Raw genomic sequence first — 18,716 nt, 5'->3', positions numbered from 1 at the left:
ATTATTAATTAATGACTCATTAATTTCCCCATGCAGCAAAAATATAGACAACGTGCATAGCTCTGTCCTCGGCTCGGCTCAATCCCGCAACCCGCGGCGCGTCGTGATGAGGCGTGGCGTGGCGAGGCGAGCGAGGAGGAGGAGCGCGCGTGTAGGTCTCCTCTTCTCATGCTCATACAAGTGGTAGAAGAGCTCACCTTATAAAGAGGTGCAACTCTCTCTCAACTTCTGGGGTGGGACTAAACTTTAGCCCCACTCACTCCACTCATATGTGTGCATGAATGGGCCAAGAGAATTTCAGAATTTTAGTTGGGCTTTGGGCCAAAGCCCTACTAGCAAAATTTCAACAATCTCCCACAAAGTCTCATTGGCACATCTCATCATTTAGTTCCAAAACATTGTTTTATATATGGTGCTTAGTGGAGACTGTGAAGTTGAACTTCCACTTAGAAATTTATGCTACACTAGATCACAACTTGAATAGTGGACTATGCCTTGAACTACAAGTTTTCTGTGAAACTAGTTTCACACAAATTCTTGACCGATACCGGGCTGCCGCAAGGCTTCCCCGCGGGTGGAGCATATACGTCATACTCCAGGGCCTTTCATGAATTTATTAGAGAACGCCCAATTCTCACAGACTGCGATGTTAACAGTCAAATTCATATAGGTGTGTTCCTCAGAAGATGTTCTGCAGGACAACATCTCTGCTTACCCGAATAAGCCACTTGGAACACATTAAGATAAGTATCAACCTGCCATGCAGATCAGGAGAGTATTGCACTTCACGGAGTGGGATAATTAATATAGGGATACTCTCCTCCCAGCTGACCAACAACTTGTCTCCCACTTCTACTTCACGGGATCTCCGATCACATAGAGTGGGTTACCACTATGGACAACTCATGCGGTGGGTCTCAAACCCATCTCCATCGATGCATTATCTATCACATTACGTGATAGACCCTTTGTGAAGGGATCTGCCAAGTTTTTCGACGTTTGGATATAATCCAACGTAATAACTCCGGAGTTCCTCAATTTTCTGACAGATTTTAGTCTCCTCTTCACATGCCTTGAGGACTTCATATTGTCCTTAGAACTGTTTATCTTGACGATCACAGTTTGATTATCACAGTTCATCAGGATAGGGGGTATTGGTTTTTCAACCATAGGTAAGTCCATCAAGAGTTCACAAAGCCACTCTGCTTCAACAGTGGCAGTGTCTAATGCTGTGGGTTCTGCTTTCATAGTTGACCTCGTTAAGATGGTCTGCTTGCAAGACTTCCAGGAAACAGCGCCACCACCAAGTGTAAAAACATAACCACTTGTGGCCTTAATCTCATCAGCATCAGATATCCAGTTTGAGTCACTATAACCCTCTAGTACCCTTGGATACCCGGTGTAGTGAATCCCATAGCTCGCGGTGCCTTTCAAATAGCGCATAACTCTCTCAAGCGCATGCCAATGATCATCTCCCGGTTTTGACACAAACCGACTCAGCTTGCTCACAGCAAAAGAGATGTCAGGCCTCGTGGCACTCGCCAAATACATAAGCGAGCCAATAATCTGAGAATACCTCAGTTGATCTCTAGCAATTCGTCGATTCTTTCGAAGCAACACACTAGCATCATATGGAGTTGGAGAAGGCGTGCAGTCGCTATACCCAAAACGACTCAAGACCTTTTCCACATAATGAGACTGAAGCAGTGTGATCCCACCATTCTCATCTCTCAACAACTTGATGTTTAAGATAACATCGGCTACTCCTAGATCCTTCATCTCAAAACAGCGAGAGAAGAAATCCTTAACCTCCTTGATTAAATTAAGTTTGGTTCCAAAGATCAATATGTCGTCGACATACAGACAAAGAATAACTCCTTCGCCCCCACCATAGCGATAGTACACGCACTTGTGACCATCGTTTACCACAAAGCCGGCAGCAGTTAATGTTCTTTCGAACTTCTCATGCCACTCCTTAGGAGCTTGTTTAAGGCCATATAAAGACTTTAATAACTTGCACACCTTCCCATCCTGACCAGGTACTACAAAACCATCTGGCTGATCCATGTAAATTTCCTCCTTCAAGTCTCCATTGAGGAAAGCCGTCTTAACGTCCATTTGATGAACGAGAAAACCATGTGAGGCAGCCAGTGATAGTAGCACCCGAATTGTGGTCAGTCCAGCCACGGGTGAGTAAGTATCAAAGAAGTCTTCACCTTCTTTCTGGGTATAACCCTTGGCCACAAGCCGTGCCTTGTACTTTTCAATCGTACCATCAGGTCTAAGCTTCTTCTTGAACACCCACTTACATCCTACAGGTTTGCACCCATAAGGACGGTCAGTGATCTCCCAGGTACCGTTAGCTAAGATGGAATCCATCTCGCTACGTACAACTTCCTTCCAGTAGTCAGCATCAGGAGATGCATAGGCTTCTGAAATAGTCCTGGGTGTGTCATCCACGAGGTACACAATGAAATCATCACCAAAAGACTTTGCAGTCCTCTGTCTCTTACTCCTCACAGGATTTCCATTGTTACCATCAATAGGATTCTCAACGTGTTCCATCGCAATGGTGGGTTCAGGAATTACAGTGAATTCCTCACTAGATGGAGTAGGTATCTCCTGATTTGATGAACTCGACATATCCTTCATAGGAAATATGTCCTCAAAGAAAGTTGCATCATTTGATTCCATAATCGTACCAACATGCATGTCGGATACCTCAGATTTTATTATCAAAAATCTATAGCCGATGCTATGAAAAGCATAGCCCAGAAGAACACAATCCACGGTTTTTGGTCCAAGCTTGCGCTTCTTGGGAATTGGTATATTGACTTTCGCCAAACAACCCCAACTACGTAGGTAAGAGAGTTTCAACCTTTTCCTTTCCCATTCCTCAAATGGAGTCATGGTCTTATGCTTTGTGGGAACTCGGTTTAGGACATGACACACAGTCATTAGCGCCTCCCCCCACCATTCCTTGGATAGACTCGAAGTGTCTAACATGGTGTTAATCATATCAGTTAGAGTTTGGTTCTTTCTTTCGGCTACCCCATTTGACTAGGGTGAGTAGGGAGGCGTCCTCTCATGGATTATACCATGTTCCGCACAAAACAGATCAAATTCATTGGAAAAATACTCTCCATCACGATCGGACCTAAGCCGTTTAATTTTTCGATCAAGTTGGTTCTCTGCCTCAGCTTTATAGTTTTTAAAGAAAGTCAAAGCCTCATCTTTTGATTTCAGAAGATACACATAACAATATCTAGTGGATTCGTCAATCAACGTCATGAAGTATCTCTTTCCACCTTTTGTCAACATGCCATTCATCTCACAAAGATCAGAATGTATAAGCTCTAGTGGCGCCAAGTCTCTTGCCTCTGCAGTCTTATGGGACTTGCGAGGTTGCCTAGCTTGCACACATACTTGGCACTTGGAGCCTTTGACAGTAGAGATTTTCGGAATTAAATTCATATTGGCTAACCGCGTCATGCAACCAAAGTTAATATGACAGAGTCGTGAATGCCAAATATCAGACTCATTATTGTGGCAAACATTATTAATAACTTTAGTGCAAATATCTGACAAAGATAGGCGGAATAAGCCTCCGCACTCATAGCCTTTTCCAACAAATTGTCCAAACTTAGAAATTACAACTTTATTGGATTCGAAAACCAACTTAAAACCATCTCGACATAAACGGGAACCGCTAACGAGATTTTTATTGATGGACGGCACATGATGAACCTTCTTCAGACACACAGTCTTCCCTGAAGTAAACTTCAGATCGACCGTACCAACACCTCGAACGATGGCATGTGACCCGTTCCCCATCAGCACGGGTGAAGTCCTGTTGCCTGGTAAGAAGAAAACATGGAGGCGTCAGCACAAACATGTACATTGGCACCGGTGTCAATTAACCAATCAGGGGATTGAAATACTGAAAGGATGGTAGGAAAAATACCGTACCCTGATTCCTTCATATCAGTATCACCGATGACAACATTAGCGGACTTGCCGCTCTTCTCATGTTCGCGCTCCTCAAAGCGGTTAGGACACTTCGGAGCCCAGTGATTAGGATCACCGCAGACATGGCAAAGTCCCTTCCCCTTCTTATGAGAATTCTTCTTGAAGTTGGTAGAATGTGATGGCTTGTTCTTTGTATCAAACTTGCCTTTGCCCTGAGTTTTGTTCTTATTGTTTTTGAACTTGTTGGGCTGGGAGTTCTTCTTCTGTACCATGTGGGCACTAGAACCTCCCTCAGCAACTCGAGCACGTGTGTCCTTTGCTCTCACCTTCTCTTCAACATCAAGAGTACCAATGAGATCCGCAACGGAAAACTCCTGTCTCTTGTGTTTCAGGGAAGTAGCAAAATTGTTTCACGAAGGTGGAAGCTTGGCAATGATGCCTCTGGCAACACATACTTGAAGTACTCAAGTTCTTTTGCGAGCGACTGTATCTCATGAGCCTGCTGTACAACAGGGCGCTCATCAGTCATCTTGTAGTCATAGAACTGCTCCATGACGTACAACTCGCTGCCGGCGTCCGAGGCACCAAACTTGGCCTCGAGCGCAGCCCGCATGTCCTTGCCGTTGTCAAACGACATATACGAATCCACAATGGAGTCATCAAGAACACTCAAAAGAGCACCTTTAAAGAGGGTATCGATCTTCTCAAAAGCTTCCAGCTGTGCTGGATTAAGATCGCCCTCAGGCTTGCCCTTGGTGGCATCATAGCAGCCCATGGTCTGAAACTAGTAGACTGCTCTTGTGCACCACCTCTTATATTGCGCCCCCTTAAAGGCAGGCGGCTTCAGATGCGCAGCAAAACCACTCGGAGTAAATTGCCTATAATCAGGTTTTTGGATTGTTGGAAATATGAGCAAATTACTACGAGATTTAATCCGAATAAACAGAAGATAAATCATGACCACAGCAGCAGAGATTAAACTAATCATGCGAACTAGCATAGCAGATGAACATATCACATCTAGGGCACATACTAGAAGCATGAATTCTACCACGATCTCGAACAGGAAGGATAGAATCACATGCGGTGCAGCGGGTGCAGCACCGCCGGCGTTGACGTTGTCACCCATGTCGTCGAGGACGAGGTTACCGAGGTCGGGGAAGAAGTCGTCGTTCGCGAAGTCGTCGCTGCCAGCAGTCGCGCGAGTGCGCTCCCCAAAAACCTGATCGCCCCTCTCCCATACAGGATCACGAGAGGCGGGGTTCCGGAGGCCTGCTGTCCCTTCTCGCGGTGCACGCCGGAAGGAGGGATGGAGAAGACTTGCTTGGCGGCGCAATGATCTGGAACGGTGGTGAGAAACCATACGAAGCGGCGACGGCTAGGGTAGACGTCTGCCTGACTATATAGTGCGGGCCGGGTAGGTCGTGAGAGTAAACCCCACGTCCGAGTCGTCATGATCCAAGAGAATCGGAAACGGTTCAGTAATTAACGCGTCCGTTAATTATTAATTAATGACTCATTAATTTTCCCATGCAGCAAAAATATAGACAACATGCATAGCTCTGTCCTTGGCTCGGCTCAATCCCGCAACCCGCGGCGCGTCGTGATGAGGCGTGGCGTGGCGAGGCGAGCGAGGAGGAGGAGCGCGCGTGTAGGTCTCCTCTTCTCATGCTCATACAAGTGGTAGAAGAGCTCACCTTATAAAGAGGTGCAACTCTCTCTCAACTTTCGGGGTGGGACTAAACTTTAGCCTCACTCACTCCACTCACATGTGTGCATGAATGGGCCAAGAGAATTTCAGAATTTTAGTTGGGCTTTGGGCCAAAGGCCTGCTAGCAAAATTCCAACACCATGTACCACGCCCTGAGCTGCTCGTCTTTGATCTGGAGCATGTCCGCCCCGCCCATCAGAAAAGCCATGTCGGTGTTCCTCTTCTTCGCGGCAACGTTCGTCCGGAGTAGGTCGAGCTTGATGGCGCTGTTCTTCATCAACGACGACCACCGCGCCTCGGTCTTCTCTTCACGTAGGACGGCCCGGGCCTGGGCGTCGGCGAGGCAATGTTCGATGAACTCCTGCACTTGCGCGGTTGCCGCGTCGGCGTTTTTCCCCTTCTTTGCCAATTTGTGGCCGTCCGGCCGCCCCTCTGACGCGCCCGGAGTCGTCGCGTCCGGCTTGTATGTCTCCCTGGCCTTGTCGAGGGTACGTCGGACTTCCGCCCATTTCTCGCACTTGTCAATGCGCTTGTAGACGTGGAGGTGCTTGAAGTCGGCGTCTTGGTTGTCGCGCCGATACATGGTGAACATACGCAGCAGCTGCGCGGAGGAACAAACAGTTGGCGGACGGCAGGCGTTGACGACGAAGAGATATGGGCGAACGGTGTGCGTACCTGATCCTCGACCTCCTCAACGATTCCATCATGCTACATCAAGCCACAAAAAATGTTTAAACTACACTTCCGAGAAGCTCCTAGCCCCTCCGGCCTTTTCATGGCAAAACAAAAACTCGGATGTAAACATTTCTAGTCTTTAATCTTACATTTGTCATCCACCAAATCTTTGCCTTCTTGCGGGTGGCGAGTGGGAATGGACTCACATGGGGGAATGGCTACTTGGGTATGTGTGGCATCCCCATCCTACTTTTCCCATGACAACTTCGTCGTCCCCCACACACTGGTCCAACCGCGAGAGATGATGGCCAAATCCCGAATATAACATCCTACGAGTGGTGCTACTTTGGCTCGTCGAGCTTCGAGGTGGGTAACCTCAGGCCATTACAAGGTCACTAATGATGCCATCGTATGCCAGTGAGGGCGGCTCACGGATAAGATGGCAGCAATACCAACAAAAATTTCACCAAATTAGATCAAAATTGAGAATCTCCCCCCTTGGCTTTGATTCCAAACAAGCATTTATTTTTTACGTATTTATTTCACATATTGCTATAAACCTTGTTCAGTCTCTAGCTTCCAAAACCACTTTGCCATCAAAGCTTTGCTCATAAACTCCAAATTCAAAACCCCCAAAGCTCCCTATTCTTTTGGTCTACAAACATATTTCTAATTAACCAGGTGATATTCTTCTTATCTGCATCTCCTTGTCAAACAAATCTATATCTAAAGAAATAAGCTCTCTTCATACCCCAACAGGAATGGGATAGAATGACATCATGTATAATGGTATATTACTCAAGCTAGCTTGCACCAACATCAGCCTCCCAACAATACTAAACAATTTCCCCTTGCAAACGGGCACAATATCTTCTCTATTTTATTTCCTACCTCTTTCCAGTGTTTGTTCCTTATCCTCACATCAGAGGTAGGAATGCCCCGATATTTCAAAGGCACCTCAACCAATTTGCAAGTAAATATATCCTGGTAGATTTCAACTTTATTAGTGGCTTCTGCAAATAGGTAAAGCTTACTTGTCTAGAAACTTATTGTAAGCCATGTCATTTGCTCAAAGGCACATAAGATAAATTTCACTTTTTGCATTCAATTCATCATCTCGAGGCAAAACAATCATATCATCTACATATTGTAATGTTACAACATATTCCAAAGTTAGTTATAGAACCCCTTTAACTACCCTATGTTGTTGGCTCTATCCATTATATTTTTTTTACAAAAAGGGGTTTTCCCTAGCATCATTTTATTAAAACAAGGCAAAACAACGACCAGTTCTTGTTCACAGCGCTCAACCAACAGCTAGAGTAGTTGAACCAAACATAGCTACAAGTTCAACGAAAGTGCTAAGAGAGCTGGCATAGGCGCCGGAATAGTTAGGCAGGAGGTTCAACAAGACTAGAAGACTACCATAAGACGCACACCCCTAGTGAGAATGAGCCCTCATATAGAAGCCTAGCTTGTCATGTCCCGCGTCCCATTTATTTCCCCTCGCCAGGCAATCCTTAGGATCTCACCTCTTTTTTTGTCCACACGTTGCTTCATCACCTATGTTTGTTCCTCCGGGCACAGAATGAACCAGCGAAGTAGTAGCTTGCTGATTTCCCCTAGAATAATCCGGGTACCCCACCAGACAGCTCCCTGAAAATAGATATCACTATAAGTTGTCCATAAGCTCCACATGGTAGTCATAACTATAATGCCAATATAATACTCTTTTTATTATTATTGTAGTCCCATAGGGGAGGAAATTCAGTAACATGGATATGAACCGTGAAATCAAATACTTCAGATACAGTTTGCCAGATGTTTTTGCTACAATGCACTCACATAGCAAATGGTTAACAGTTTCTGATTAATTACAAAATAAGCTAGAGGCATCCTCTACATTTTTCCTTTTACTCAGGTTGTCCCTGGTTAAAATTTTGTTATGTATTACTAACCATGCAAAGACCAAATATCTATGACGCACTTCGATTTTCCAAAACTTTTCCCAAATGGGAGTAGTAACTCCGTCCCAATTGATTTTTTTATAAAAAAAGACTTAGTACAATAATTGCCAGAAACTTCTAGAATCCAAACAGGTTCATCCAATTCATCAGAGAGGTGAGTACAGTGAAGGATGGAAAGTAGGCATTCCACTGTTCCAAAAAGAAAACATTAACACACTCCTAAAAGTCTTTTTCAAAGTATGCCCATCCAACACCTGTTACACAGTATAGTTTTGTTGTTGGCACAAATAAAAACATTCTAGAATTGGGTTTTCAAGGAAATGTCTCCAACCCAGACATCATGCCAAAAGTAAATTTTACTCACATTTCCCAGTTTCCATTTATAAAATGGTCTAACTCCAACTATAGCCGAAGAAAAACCTTTCCAAGAGGGGGACCCAACACCCTCTATAGACCAGAGGATACCTCCTCTTCCACATTGATAGTCAACAAATCACTTTTTAAAAATTAATCTTCATCCGAGATAAACCCTCAAAGAAAGATAGAAACCATTTAACATTTATAGCATTTTAAATACTAGGGTCAAAAAATAACAAGGTTTCATCAGCATATTGTAGGCTAATGATCCCACCATAAACAACATGTGGGATAACCGTAGAATTAATGTTATTCAAAGAGGCTTTTAGTAACATTATGGAAAAAACATGAGCTGCCAAATTGAAAAGAATGGGGGGAAGATGATCCCCTTGTTTAAGGCCTATACCACTAACAAAAAGAGAGCCAACTTGATCATTCACTCTAACACAACAAGAACAATTCTAAATAGTACTGGTCACCCAACTAATCCATTTGTTCCCAAAACCCCTTGAATAAAGCATCTCTACTAAGAAACCCCAATTTACTCTGTCATAGGCTTTTTCATGGTCTAATTTGAGGACAATCCCAGAAAGTTTAGACTATTATAGTTCATGAATTGTTTCATGGGCAGTAACAACACTTTCAAGAATATATCTCCCTTTGACAAAAGAATGTTGGCGGTAAGATAGTTCTCTATCACTAATTGGGGAAACCCTACTAGTTAAAAAACCCTAGTAGTCAAAGCTTTGCCTAAAATATTAATGGAGAAATTACTCAAGCTAACCGATCTAAAAAATTCATCACTTTTGCATGTACTTCCTTAGGAATTAAGGTGATAATGACATAATTCGGGTGAGCCAAGTCTAAGCAACCATTTTCAAAATCCCTCACAACAGCCATGAAATCATACTTGATAATATCCAAAAGTTTTGGTAGAATAAGATAAACCATCTAGCCCTAGTGCCCCACAAGCATAGGAACCCATTATAGCACTTTTAATTTCATCCTTAGTAAAAGGTTTTTCCAACTCCTCAGAATTAATTTGATCTTCCTCGGACCAAAAGGCCTCCCCCGAATGTATACCACATTTACGTTCAAAATCAAAAGGTTTTGTATAAAAGCTGGTAGCTACTTGTAGCATATCAGTATCAATTGTTACAGGACCATCTTCACCTATTAACAAGGCAAGATGGTTTTTTCTCTCTCTCTCTTTGATTTGCAACAACATGAAAATAGGTTGTATTTTGGTCTCCTTCAAGGATTTTTCTATCCCTAGATCTCTTCCACATGGCAATATCCAAATATCCCTTAGTTCATCCTGAATTTCTTTCATTCTGTTAAGATCCTATTTTGACTTTTGAGACAAGATTTTGTTCAGAAAACACATCAAGAATATCAAATTTAGTAGGCAACTCTTTTTTCTTTTTCTTGATAGCTGCATCAATATTGATGCTCCATCCTTTAACTTTCTTTCTAAAGAGTTTGGTTTTAAAAATCTAGGTATCAGTAGCTATAGAAAAAGGGGAGTGAGTTGCCCAAATTTGAGCAACCAACTCACTAAAACCTGGTTGGGACAACCACCACTTTTCAAATCAAATGGTCCATTTAACTTGTTATTATTGTACCTATAATCCAACAAAAGGGGGGCATGATCACTCCCCACTCATGTAAGGTGGTCAAAGAAAAGTGCGCATCACAAGAAGTGGATGAGAAAACCCTATCAATAGCAGCAAAGATGGGATTTCTTTGATTTTTATCCATTATAATTGCTAAAGCATTTCTTTCTAAATCAAAAAGGAGAGGAGACAAGGAGTCTCCTTGTCTCAACCCTTTGTGAGCTTTGAAATAAGGGCAAATATCATCATTTACCATCACCCCTACTTGACCACCTCTCATAGTACTAATGATCCAATCATATCATTTATCAAGGAATCCTTTTAGTTTTAACATTTGGTCTACAAAGGGCCAATATATTTTACAACAGACTTTTTTTTTCAAAATCTACTCTGAAAGGGAGAGCATTATGTTTTTGTATGATGAATCATATCAACTACCACATGCAGCACTACTGCTACCTCCATAATATACCTAACCCTAATAAAGGAAGTTCGTCTAGGTGAGATGATTGGATCAACCACCTTGCTCAACCTATTCATCAACACTTCTGATAATGATTTTAAAACTAACATTTATAAGAAAAGATGGACCTGCATTTTTGTATTTGTTTAGCATCTTTTATTTTAGGCACCAAAATGATAATGTGATATTTATTCCTTCAAATGCTAATGTGTCCCTCATGGAAATCATCAAGCAAAGCCTTGAGATCCCATCTAATTAATTCCCAGAAGTTTTGGAATTCAATAAATAAACCATTAGGCCCATAACGTTTATGTCTTTCCATCTGGAAAACCACATAATATAGCTCCTCCATAGATAATAAACTACAAAAAAGCCCTGGAGAAGAGGAAATTAGATGGATAGAGAGATCAAAAGAACATATTAGATGTTGGAGGTGCTTTGACTTCTTTATGGCAAAAGTTAGTGTCAGGTGTAGACGTATTATATTGTTTCGCAGAAGCATAATAAAGATGTAACTGAGGGTGATAGGGAGTTATTGTTACATGCTACAGACTTTGACAAGAACTTATTTGGTCATGTTGCTTTAGCTGCTGAAATTTATCGGGATTTGCCAGTTCCAAGTGCGTTAGATGATGCTAATAGAGAGATGCTTATAAATAATTTCAATCCATAGAAATTAAAAGTGCTTTGTGCCAAATGAAAAAAAACTTCTGGTCCTGATGGGTTGCCTGCAAATTTTTACCAGCATTAATGGAAGTTGACAAAGTATTGTGTTTATAGTTGTTAGTTCATTTTCTCATGGTAGATTAGGTGTTAGTAGGTTGAATTATGCTATTGATTCTTTTTTACATAAAACCCTAGAAGCTGACAAAATTCAGATGTTGAGGCCCATATGCTTGATTAATGTGTTGTTCAAGTGGTTGACTAGGCTGGTTAACAATAGAACAGTTAGCTTGGCATCTAAAATAATAGCTCCATTGCAGAATGCTTTCATTGAAGGACATTTCCATATTGAATGGAGTGGTTCTTGAAACATTACATGAGGTTTATAGGGGGATAAAGTGCATTGATGTTTAAGGTAGATTTTGAGAAAGCTTATGATAAAATAAGTTGTCAAGTCCTTTTCTCCGTTCTTAGTATGAAAGGTTTTCCAGAGAAGTACATATGTTGGATTAATAAAATTGTTCGGGGGGGGGGGGGGGGTAATGTTGCAACCAATGTTTATGGACAGATAGGTCCATATTCCAAAACATGAAAGGTGTTGAGGCAGGGGTTCCTCTCTCACCCATTCTTTTCAATTGTTACCCCTCTCATCCATTCTTTTCAATTTTTTGCGGTAGATGTGCTACAGGAACTCATACAAAGAGCTAAACAAGCTATTTGATTAGAGGTGTAGTGTCACATTTAGTTGAAGGTGGAATCCGCACATGACAGTATGTTGATGACACAACTTTGTGATAAAAAGATCTTGTCATTTCCGAAGGAACCGGGGCTACATTTCTTTTCAATTTCAATTCAAGAGCTAGTGGTGAAGATGCTACAAACTTGAAGAGTGTCTTATGTATTATGAACATTGTCTCGGCTAAAAAACAATTTATAGGGAGATTTTTATTTGTGCTGCTGGAGTTCTTTCTATGTCTCACGATGGAATACCAGCGGATAATGTCAAACTAAGAAATAGGGACTAGAAGATGGTAGAGGATAGGATGGAGGTAAATTGAGGACTTGGCAGGATGGATGGTGTTTTATGGGGCTAAATTGGTTTTACTACGTTTTTGCTTAAGCAATGTACCTTATATCTCATGATGCCTATGTTTATTATTCCAAAAGGGCCTGCACAGAGTAAATGAATATCTGCTTAATTAGCAAGTGGTTGTGGAAGCTGAAAATTGAGTATGGAATATGGCATGATCTAGTTAGAAAAAAATATTGCAGGAAATATGTTGGTTCATGTTAAAAGTAATCCAGTGCAGTCCCATTATTTCATGGAGTTTTGAGTTGGAATAATTTTTACAAGTTTACAAAGATAAAAGTGGGTAATTGTAGATTCTAATAGGACAAAAGGTTAGAAGGTACCGCTCTGTGCATTCAATTACGTAGATTATATAGTGTAAATGTAAGTTTTAATATTACTGTAGCAAGAGTGTTTGAGGGATGGGGTAGTATTCATTTCAGGAGCTTGAGAGGAGATTTAGCCGTGGCTTGTCAACAATTACAATATTTGCGTGTTGGGATAGTTTTAACTGATGATACTATGATAGAGGTAGATGTATATGGACTTCAACATCTTGTAGTATGTTTTCTGCTAAGTCCCTGTATTTAAAGCTTTAAAAGTTAAATGACCACTTATGGTTTGTAAGATTTCCTTTGGATAATAAAAGTTTTTCTCTGGCTCATGTTTAAGAACAGTAATCGAACTAAGGACAACTTGTTAAATGGGGCTTTGGGTGGGTAGGTAAATGCAGGTTCTATGATCATGAGGAAACAATTGAGCATTTGTTTACACTTTGCTCGTTGACATTGCATGGGGCGTGGTTAGTTGTGCTTTTGGATATAAAGACAAAGGCGGTACCAATGATGCAGTGGATTGTGCATTTTAGTCTCCTAGAGTGGCTTTTGTGTGATGTTATAAGAGTGTTTAGAACACTAAATATTGTAAAGAAATATAAGAGTGTTTAGAACACTAAATATAAGAGCATTTATTTAGTGTTCTAAACACTCTTATATTTCTCTACGGAGGGAGTACATCACAATGCATTATCAGGACATCAGTATCTCATCAGAAAAATGTGAAACAAACTAGTACACCCTCTGTTCCTGAATATAAGATGTTTTGGCAGATCAATCTTAACTGTCAAAACGTCTTATATTTAAGGTAGTATATCACAATACATTATCAGGACATCAGCACTTCCAAGCAAACTGAAAGTTCCCCTAATCCACGACAATATAAGCATGAAGTAACAGATTCAGAACACAAGACAAATAAAGTACCAACCTTCTCACTCTTAAGGCCAAAACTCAGGAGTAAACCAAAATGTCATTGTATATGGGTTTCACATTTAAAATTACGCCTCTACATACTTCAAGGATACAAATTCCTAAACATTAATGAACAACATCCTCATGCCACATATTGGTTAACATTAGCACATCAACACTGATATTACAAACTTTGCGGTAGCCACAAATCAAGGAAACAAACAATAACCTAGAGCAATGTTCATCTAAACTGAAATGACCAATCAACTTTACCTAGAGGCTTCCTCAACATTAGAGGTATGCAGGGTTGGAGAGGAAAGGCAGCGCAGCCATGGAGGAAGCCAACTCGACTCCAATGGTACCATTGGCTGCATAACCTCCGTTCTTCTTGGCATGCTTCATTCTTGCGAGCTTCACATGTGCATCGACGAAGTTCTCCATGCGCTTCACCTCCAGCTGCTTCATGAAGGCAATCCTTTCTCGCTCCATCTCCAGGGACTGCTTCTGCTTGGCACTCTCGACGCGCTCGTACATCTCTGCAAATGCCTCGATCGCTCTCGCTAGCTCGCCGACACCACCATCGCCACCACCGCTGCTTTCGCTACTGCGGCGGCGCTTGTTGTTACCCCCGGAGTGCGATGAAACGAAGTGGGACGGTGACTGATGTGAGTTGTTGTTGTTATTGTCACCGAGATCACTAGAGTCGTCTGAATCAGAAATCGCGGCAGCGGCGGTGGCAGCCTGCTGGATAAACGCGGTGGCAAGGAGAGGTGCCCTGTGGCGGTAGTTGGACAGCGGCAGAGCCATGGGCGGAGGCGGGGATGGCGAAGACGAGGGCGACGGGTGCCTCCTTGCGGCGGAAGGATGGAGTGGCAGGGCGAAGTGAGGGGCCGGCAGCCCGAAGGAGGGGTGCTTCTTGGTGGCGGCGGAGGCGGAGAGGGTGGGGCCGACGAGGCGGTCGAGCTCGCCGTAGAAGTTCCAGGCGGAGGGCCCACCGCGGGCGCGCTCGGCCTTGTACTTCTTCTTGAGCGTGTCGACGCGATTCTTGCACTGGATGTCGGTGCGCGGCCGCCGACGGCGCGCGGTGGCCCCGCGGCGCGAGTTGAAGGTAGAGGATAAGATGGAGGTAAATTGGGGACTTGGCAGGAAGGATGATGTCTTATGGGGATAAATTGGTTTTACTACGTTTTTGCTTAAGTAATGTACCTTATATCTCATGATGCCTATGTTTATTATTCCAAAAGGGCATTTGCACAAAGTAAATGAATATCTGCTTAATTAGCAAGTGGTTGTGGAAGCTGAAAATTGAGTATGGATTATGGCAGGATTTAGTTAGAAAAAAATATTGTAGTAAATATGTTGGTTCATGTTAAAAGTAATCCAGTGGGGTCCCATTCATGGAGTTTTGAGTTGGAATATTTTTTACAAGTTTGTAAAGATAAAAGTGGGTAATTGTAGATTTTGATAGGACAAAAGTTAGGAGGTACTGCTCTGTGCATTAAATTCCGTAGTTTATATAGTGTAAATGTAAGTTTTAATATTACTGTAGCAAGAATGATTGAGGAGGGATTGGGCAGTATTCATTTCAGAAGGAGCTTGAGAGGAGATTTAGCTGTGGCTTGTCAACAATTACAATATTTGTGTGTTGGGATAGTTTTAACTGATGATACTATGATAGAGGTAGATGTATATGGACTTTAACATCTTCTAGTATGTTTTCTACTAAGTCCCTGTATTTATTGCTTAAAGCTTTACAGGTGAAATGACCCTTTATGAACTTATGGTTTGTAAAAGCTCCTTTGGATAATATTTTTTTCTCTGCCTCATGTTTAAGAACAGTAATCTAACCAGGGACAACTTGTTTTGGCGTGTGGGGGGGGGGGGGGGGGGGGGGTTCTATGATCATGAGGGAACAATTGAACATTGTTTACACTTTGCATGGGGCGTGTTTAGTTGTGCTTTTGGAATATAAAGACAAAGGCGGTACCAGTGATGCAGTGGACTGTGCATTTTAGTCTCCTGGAGTGGCTTTTGTTTGATGTAATAAGAGAAGTTTCACTCTGTTTTAGCTGTTGAGGCATGTGTGCATGTAGGTCTAGCGCAGATGCTGCTGTTGAAGTTTTATGTTCTTGTTTGCTATGTAAGGAACTTGATCGAACCTTGGAGGTCGATCTCGCAGCAGCTGTATTATCAGCTTTCATGATGAATGAAAATTGGGAGCTATGCTCTTCAATTCGAAGAAAAAAAATGTACAATGCAGGGGAGACAATGACTAGTGACAAAAGAAACAGAAGTCGATTGACTACACCACCTAATGCATCAGTATCCCAGCAGAAAAATATGAAAAAACTACTCCCTCTATAAAGAAATATAAGAGTGTTTAGAACACTAAATACTGTACAGAAATATAAGTGTTTAGAACACTAAATATAAGAGTGTTTAATTTAGTGTTCTAAACACTCTTATATTTCTTTACAGAGGGAGTACATCACAATGCATTATCAGGACATCAGTATCCCAACAGAAAAATGTGAAACAAACTATTACACTCAGTTCCTAAATATAAGATGTTTTGGCAGTTCAATCTTAACTGTCAAAACGTCTTGTATTCAGAAAACAGAGGTAGTATATCACAACACATTATCAGGACATCAGCACTTCCAAGCAAACTGAAAGTTCCCCTAATCCACAAAAATATAAGCACGAAGTAACAGATTCAGAACACAAGACAAATAAAGTACCAACCTTCTCACTCTTATGGACAAAACTCAGGACTAAATCAAAATGTCATTGTATATGGGTTTCACATTTAAAATTACGCCTCTACATACTTCAAGGATAACAATTCCCAAACATTAACGAACAGCATCCTCATGCCACATATTGGTTAAGACTAGCACATCAACACTGATTTACAAACTTTGCAGTAGCCACAGATCAAGGAAACGAACAATAACCTAGAGCAATGTTCATCTAAACTGAAATGACCAATCAACTTCACCTAGAGGCTTCCTCAACATCAGAGGTATGCAGGGTTGGAGAGGAAAGGCAGCGCAGCCACGGAGGAAGCCAGCTCCACTCCAATGGTACCATTGGCTGCAGAACCTCCATTCTTCTTGGCATGCTTCATTCTTGCGAGCTTCACATGTGCATCGACGAAGTTCTCCATGCGCTTCACCTCCAGCTGCTTCATGAAGTTGATCCTTTCTCGCTCCATCTCCAGGGACTGCTTCTGCTTGGCACTCTCGACGCGCTCGTACATCTCTGCAAATGCCTCAATCGCCCTCGCCAGCTCGCCGACACCACCATCGCCACCACTGCTGCTTTCGCTGCGGCGGCGGCGCTTGTTGTTACCACCGGAGTGCGATGAAACGGAGCGGGACGGTGACCGCCGCGAGTTGTTGCTGTTGTTGTCACCGAGATCACCGGAGTCGTCTGAATCAGAAATCGCGGCAGCGGCGGCGGCGGCCTGCTGGATAAACGCGGCGGCAGGGAGCGGCGCCCCGCGGCGGTAGTTGGGCAGCGGCAGAGCCATGGGCGGAGGCGGGGACGGCGAAGAGGAGGGCGACGGGTGCCTCCTGGCGGCGGAAGGGTGGAGAGGCAGGGCGAAGTGAGGGCCCGGCGGCCCGGAGGAGGGGTGCTTCTTGGTGGCGGCGGCGGCGGCGAGGGTGGGGCCGACGAGGCGGTCGAGCTCGCCGTAGAAGTTCCAGGCGGAGGGCCCGCCGCGGGCGCGCTCCGCTTTGTACTTCTTCTTGAGCGTGTCGACGCGGTTCTTGCACTGGACGTCGGTGCGCGGCGGGCGGCGGCGCGCGGCGGCCCCGCGGCGCGAGTTGACGGCGCCGGCGACCTCCTGCCACTGCTTCTGGCGCAGGTTGCCGCGGTTGAGGTCGACGTAGCGGCTGCCCCAGGCGCCGACGAGCGCCGCCGTCTCGCCCTCGCTCCAGCAGTCCTCGCGGTAGGGCAGGTTGGGGTTGGGCGGCGGCAGCCTGCCGCCCCCGCCCCCGCCGCCTCCTCCTCCTCCTCCCGCCGACGCAGCCGCCGCCGCCGCCGCGGCCATCTCCCTCAGCTCCATCGCTCAGATCTGGCGACGAACCCTAACCCTAGGGGAAGAAAGTCGCGGGGTGCGCGTGACGGACGGACGGACGGTGGGGTGAATTGGGAACGGGCGGTGAGGGTCGGGTCGGGGGCGTTGGAATAAAAGGGCACGCCGGGGGCGGGGGTGGGGCGCCGGCCGAGGGGGCCACGCGCGCGGCACGTGACAGACGGCGAGGTGGGATAAGCAGGCATGGCCGGGCCGGATCGGAGCCGCGCGTGCCGCCGTGCCGCGTGATGGGTTTGACCGGGTAACCGGCGATTACTTCCGTGTTACGGACGGACGGGGAGAGGTTGCGTGGATAATGACAGCCAGGCGCGGCGACCGACAGCCAGCCGGGGTCGGTCCGGAGACCGGACGGGGTACGGTGGCGGCGGGAAATTACCGCGGTGCCCTCGGGCGGGGCGCCCGGCGGCAGGGGCAGGGCCGGGATTTCAGGAGGGGGCGGCGGGCGGGCGGCGGGCGTGGTCGCCGTTGGTCGGCTCGGCTTGCGTTTTGAGGTGAGGAGGAGAGAGTGAGAGTGAGGGCGAGGGAAACGCGCCGACGAGGGGAGGGAAGACTGCGCTGCTGGAGTGATGAGGGCGGGTTTGCGGTGGGTGAGAATGGGGTGCGGGGTGGTGGGCCCGCGCTGGTTTGGAGGCGCGCAATACTCCCGCCATTTTATAATGTTGTGCATATACTCCCTCGCTTCTTAAATATAAGTCTTTTTAAAAATCTCATTATGGACTATATACGAAACAAAATAAGTGAATCTACACTCTAAACTATTTCCTCCGTCTCGTAATGAATGTCTAGTGTGAAAAACGTTTTACATTATGAAACGGAGGGACTACATCTATATACATCTATGTGCGGTTCATATTGAAAATCTTTTAAAAGACTT

General features: G+C 44.4%; 2 protein-coding genes across 2 annotated transcripts; both read right to left on the bottom strand.

Moving 5' to 3' along the window:
- Nucleotides 1-13,902: 13,902 nt before the first annotated feature.
- LOC125533109 (uncharacterized) lies at nt 13,903-14,960 on the bottom strand. Its single transcript, XM_048696880.2, has one exon. It carries the CDS (start codon nt 14,956-14,958, stop codon nt 14,032-14,034), a length of 927 nt encoding a protein of 308 aa, XP_048552837.1. The 5' UTR covers nt 14,959-14,960; the 3' UTR covers nt 13,903-14,031.
- A 1,555-nt stretch (nt 14,961-16,515) lies between these two features.
- Nucleotides 16,516-18,381, bottom strand: LOC125528809 (trihelix transcription factor ASIL1). The gene has a single exon (XM_048693249.2). The coding sequence runs from the start codon at nt 17,810-17,812 to the stop codon at nt 16,760-16,762; it is 1,053 nt and encodes a 350-aa protein (XP_048549206.1). The 5' UTR covers nt 17,813-18,381; the 3' UTR covers nt 16,516-16,759.
- Between the last annotated feature and the right edge of the window lie 335 nt (nt 18,382-18,716).

This window comes from Triticum urartu, chromosome 1A (assembly GCF_056163025.1).
Source record: "Triticum urartu cultivar PI428250 chromosome 1A, HENAU_Tu73, whole genome shotgun sequence".
Lineage (NCBI taxonomy): Eukaryota > Viridiplantae > Streptophyta > Magnoliopsida > Poales > Poaceae > Triticum > Triticum urartu.
Note: the sequence above shows the minus strand (reverse complement) of the source record. Positions and strands in the feature narration are given on the sequence as shown.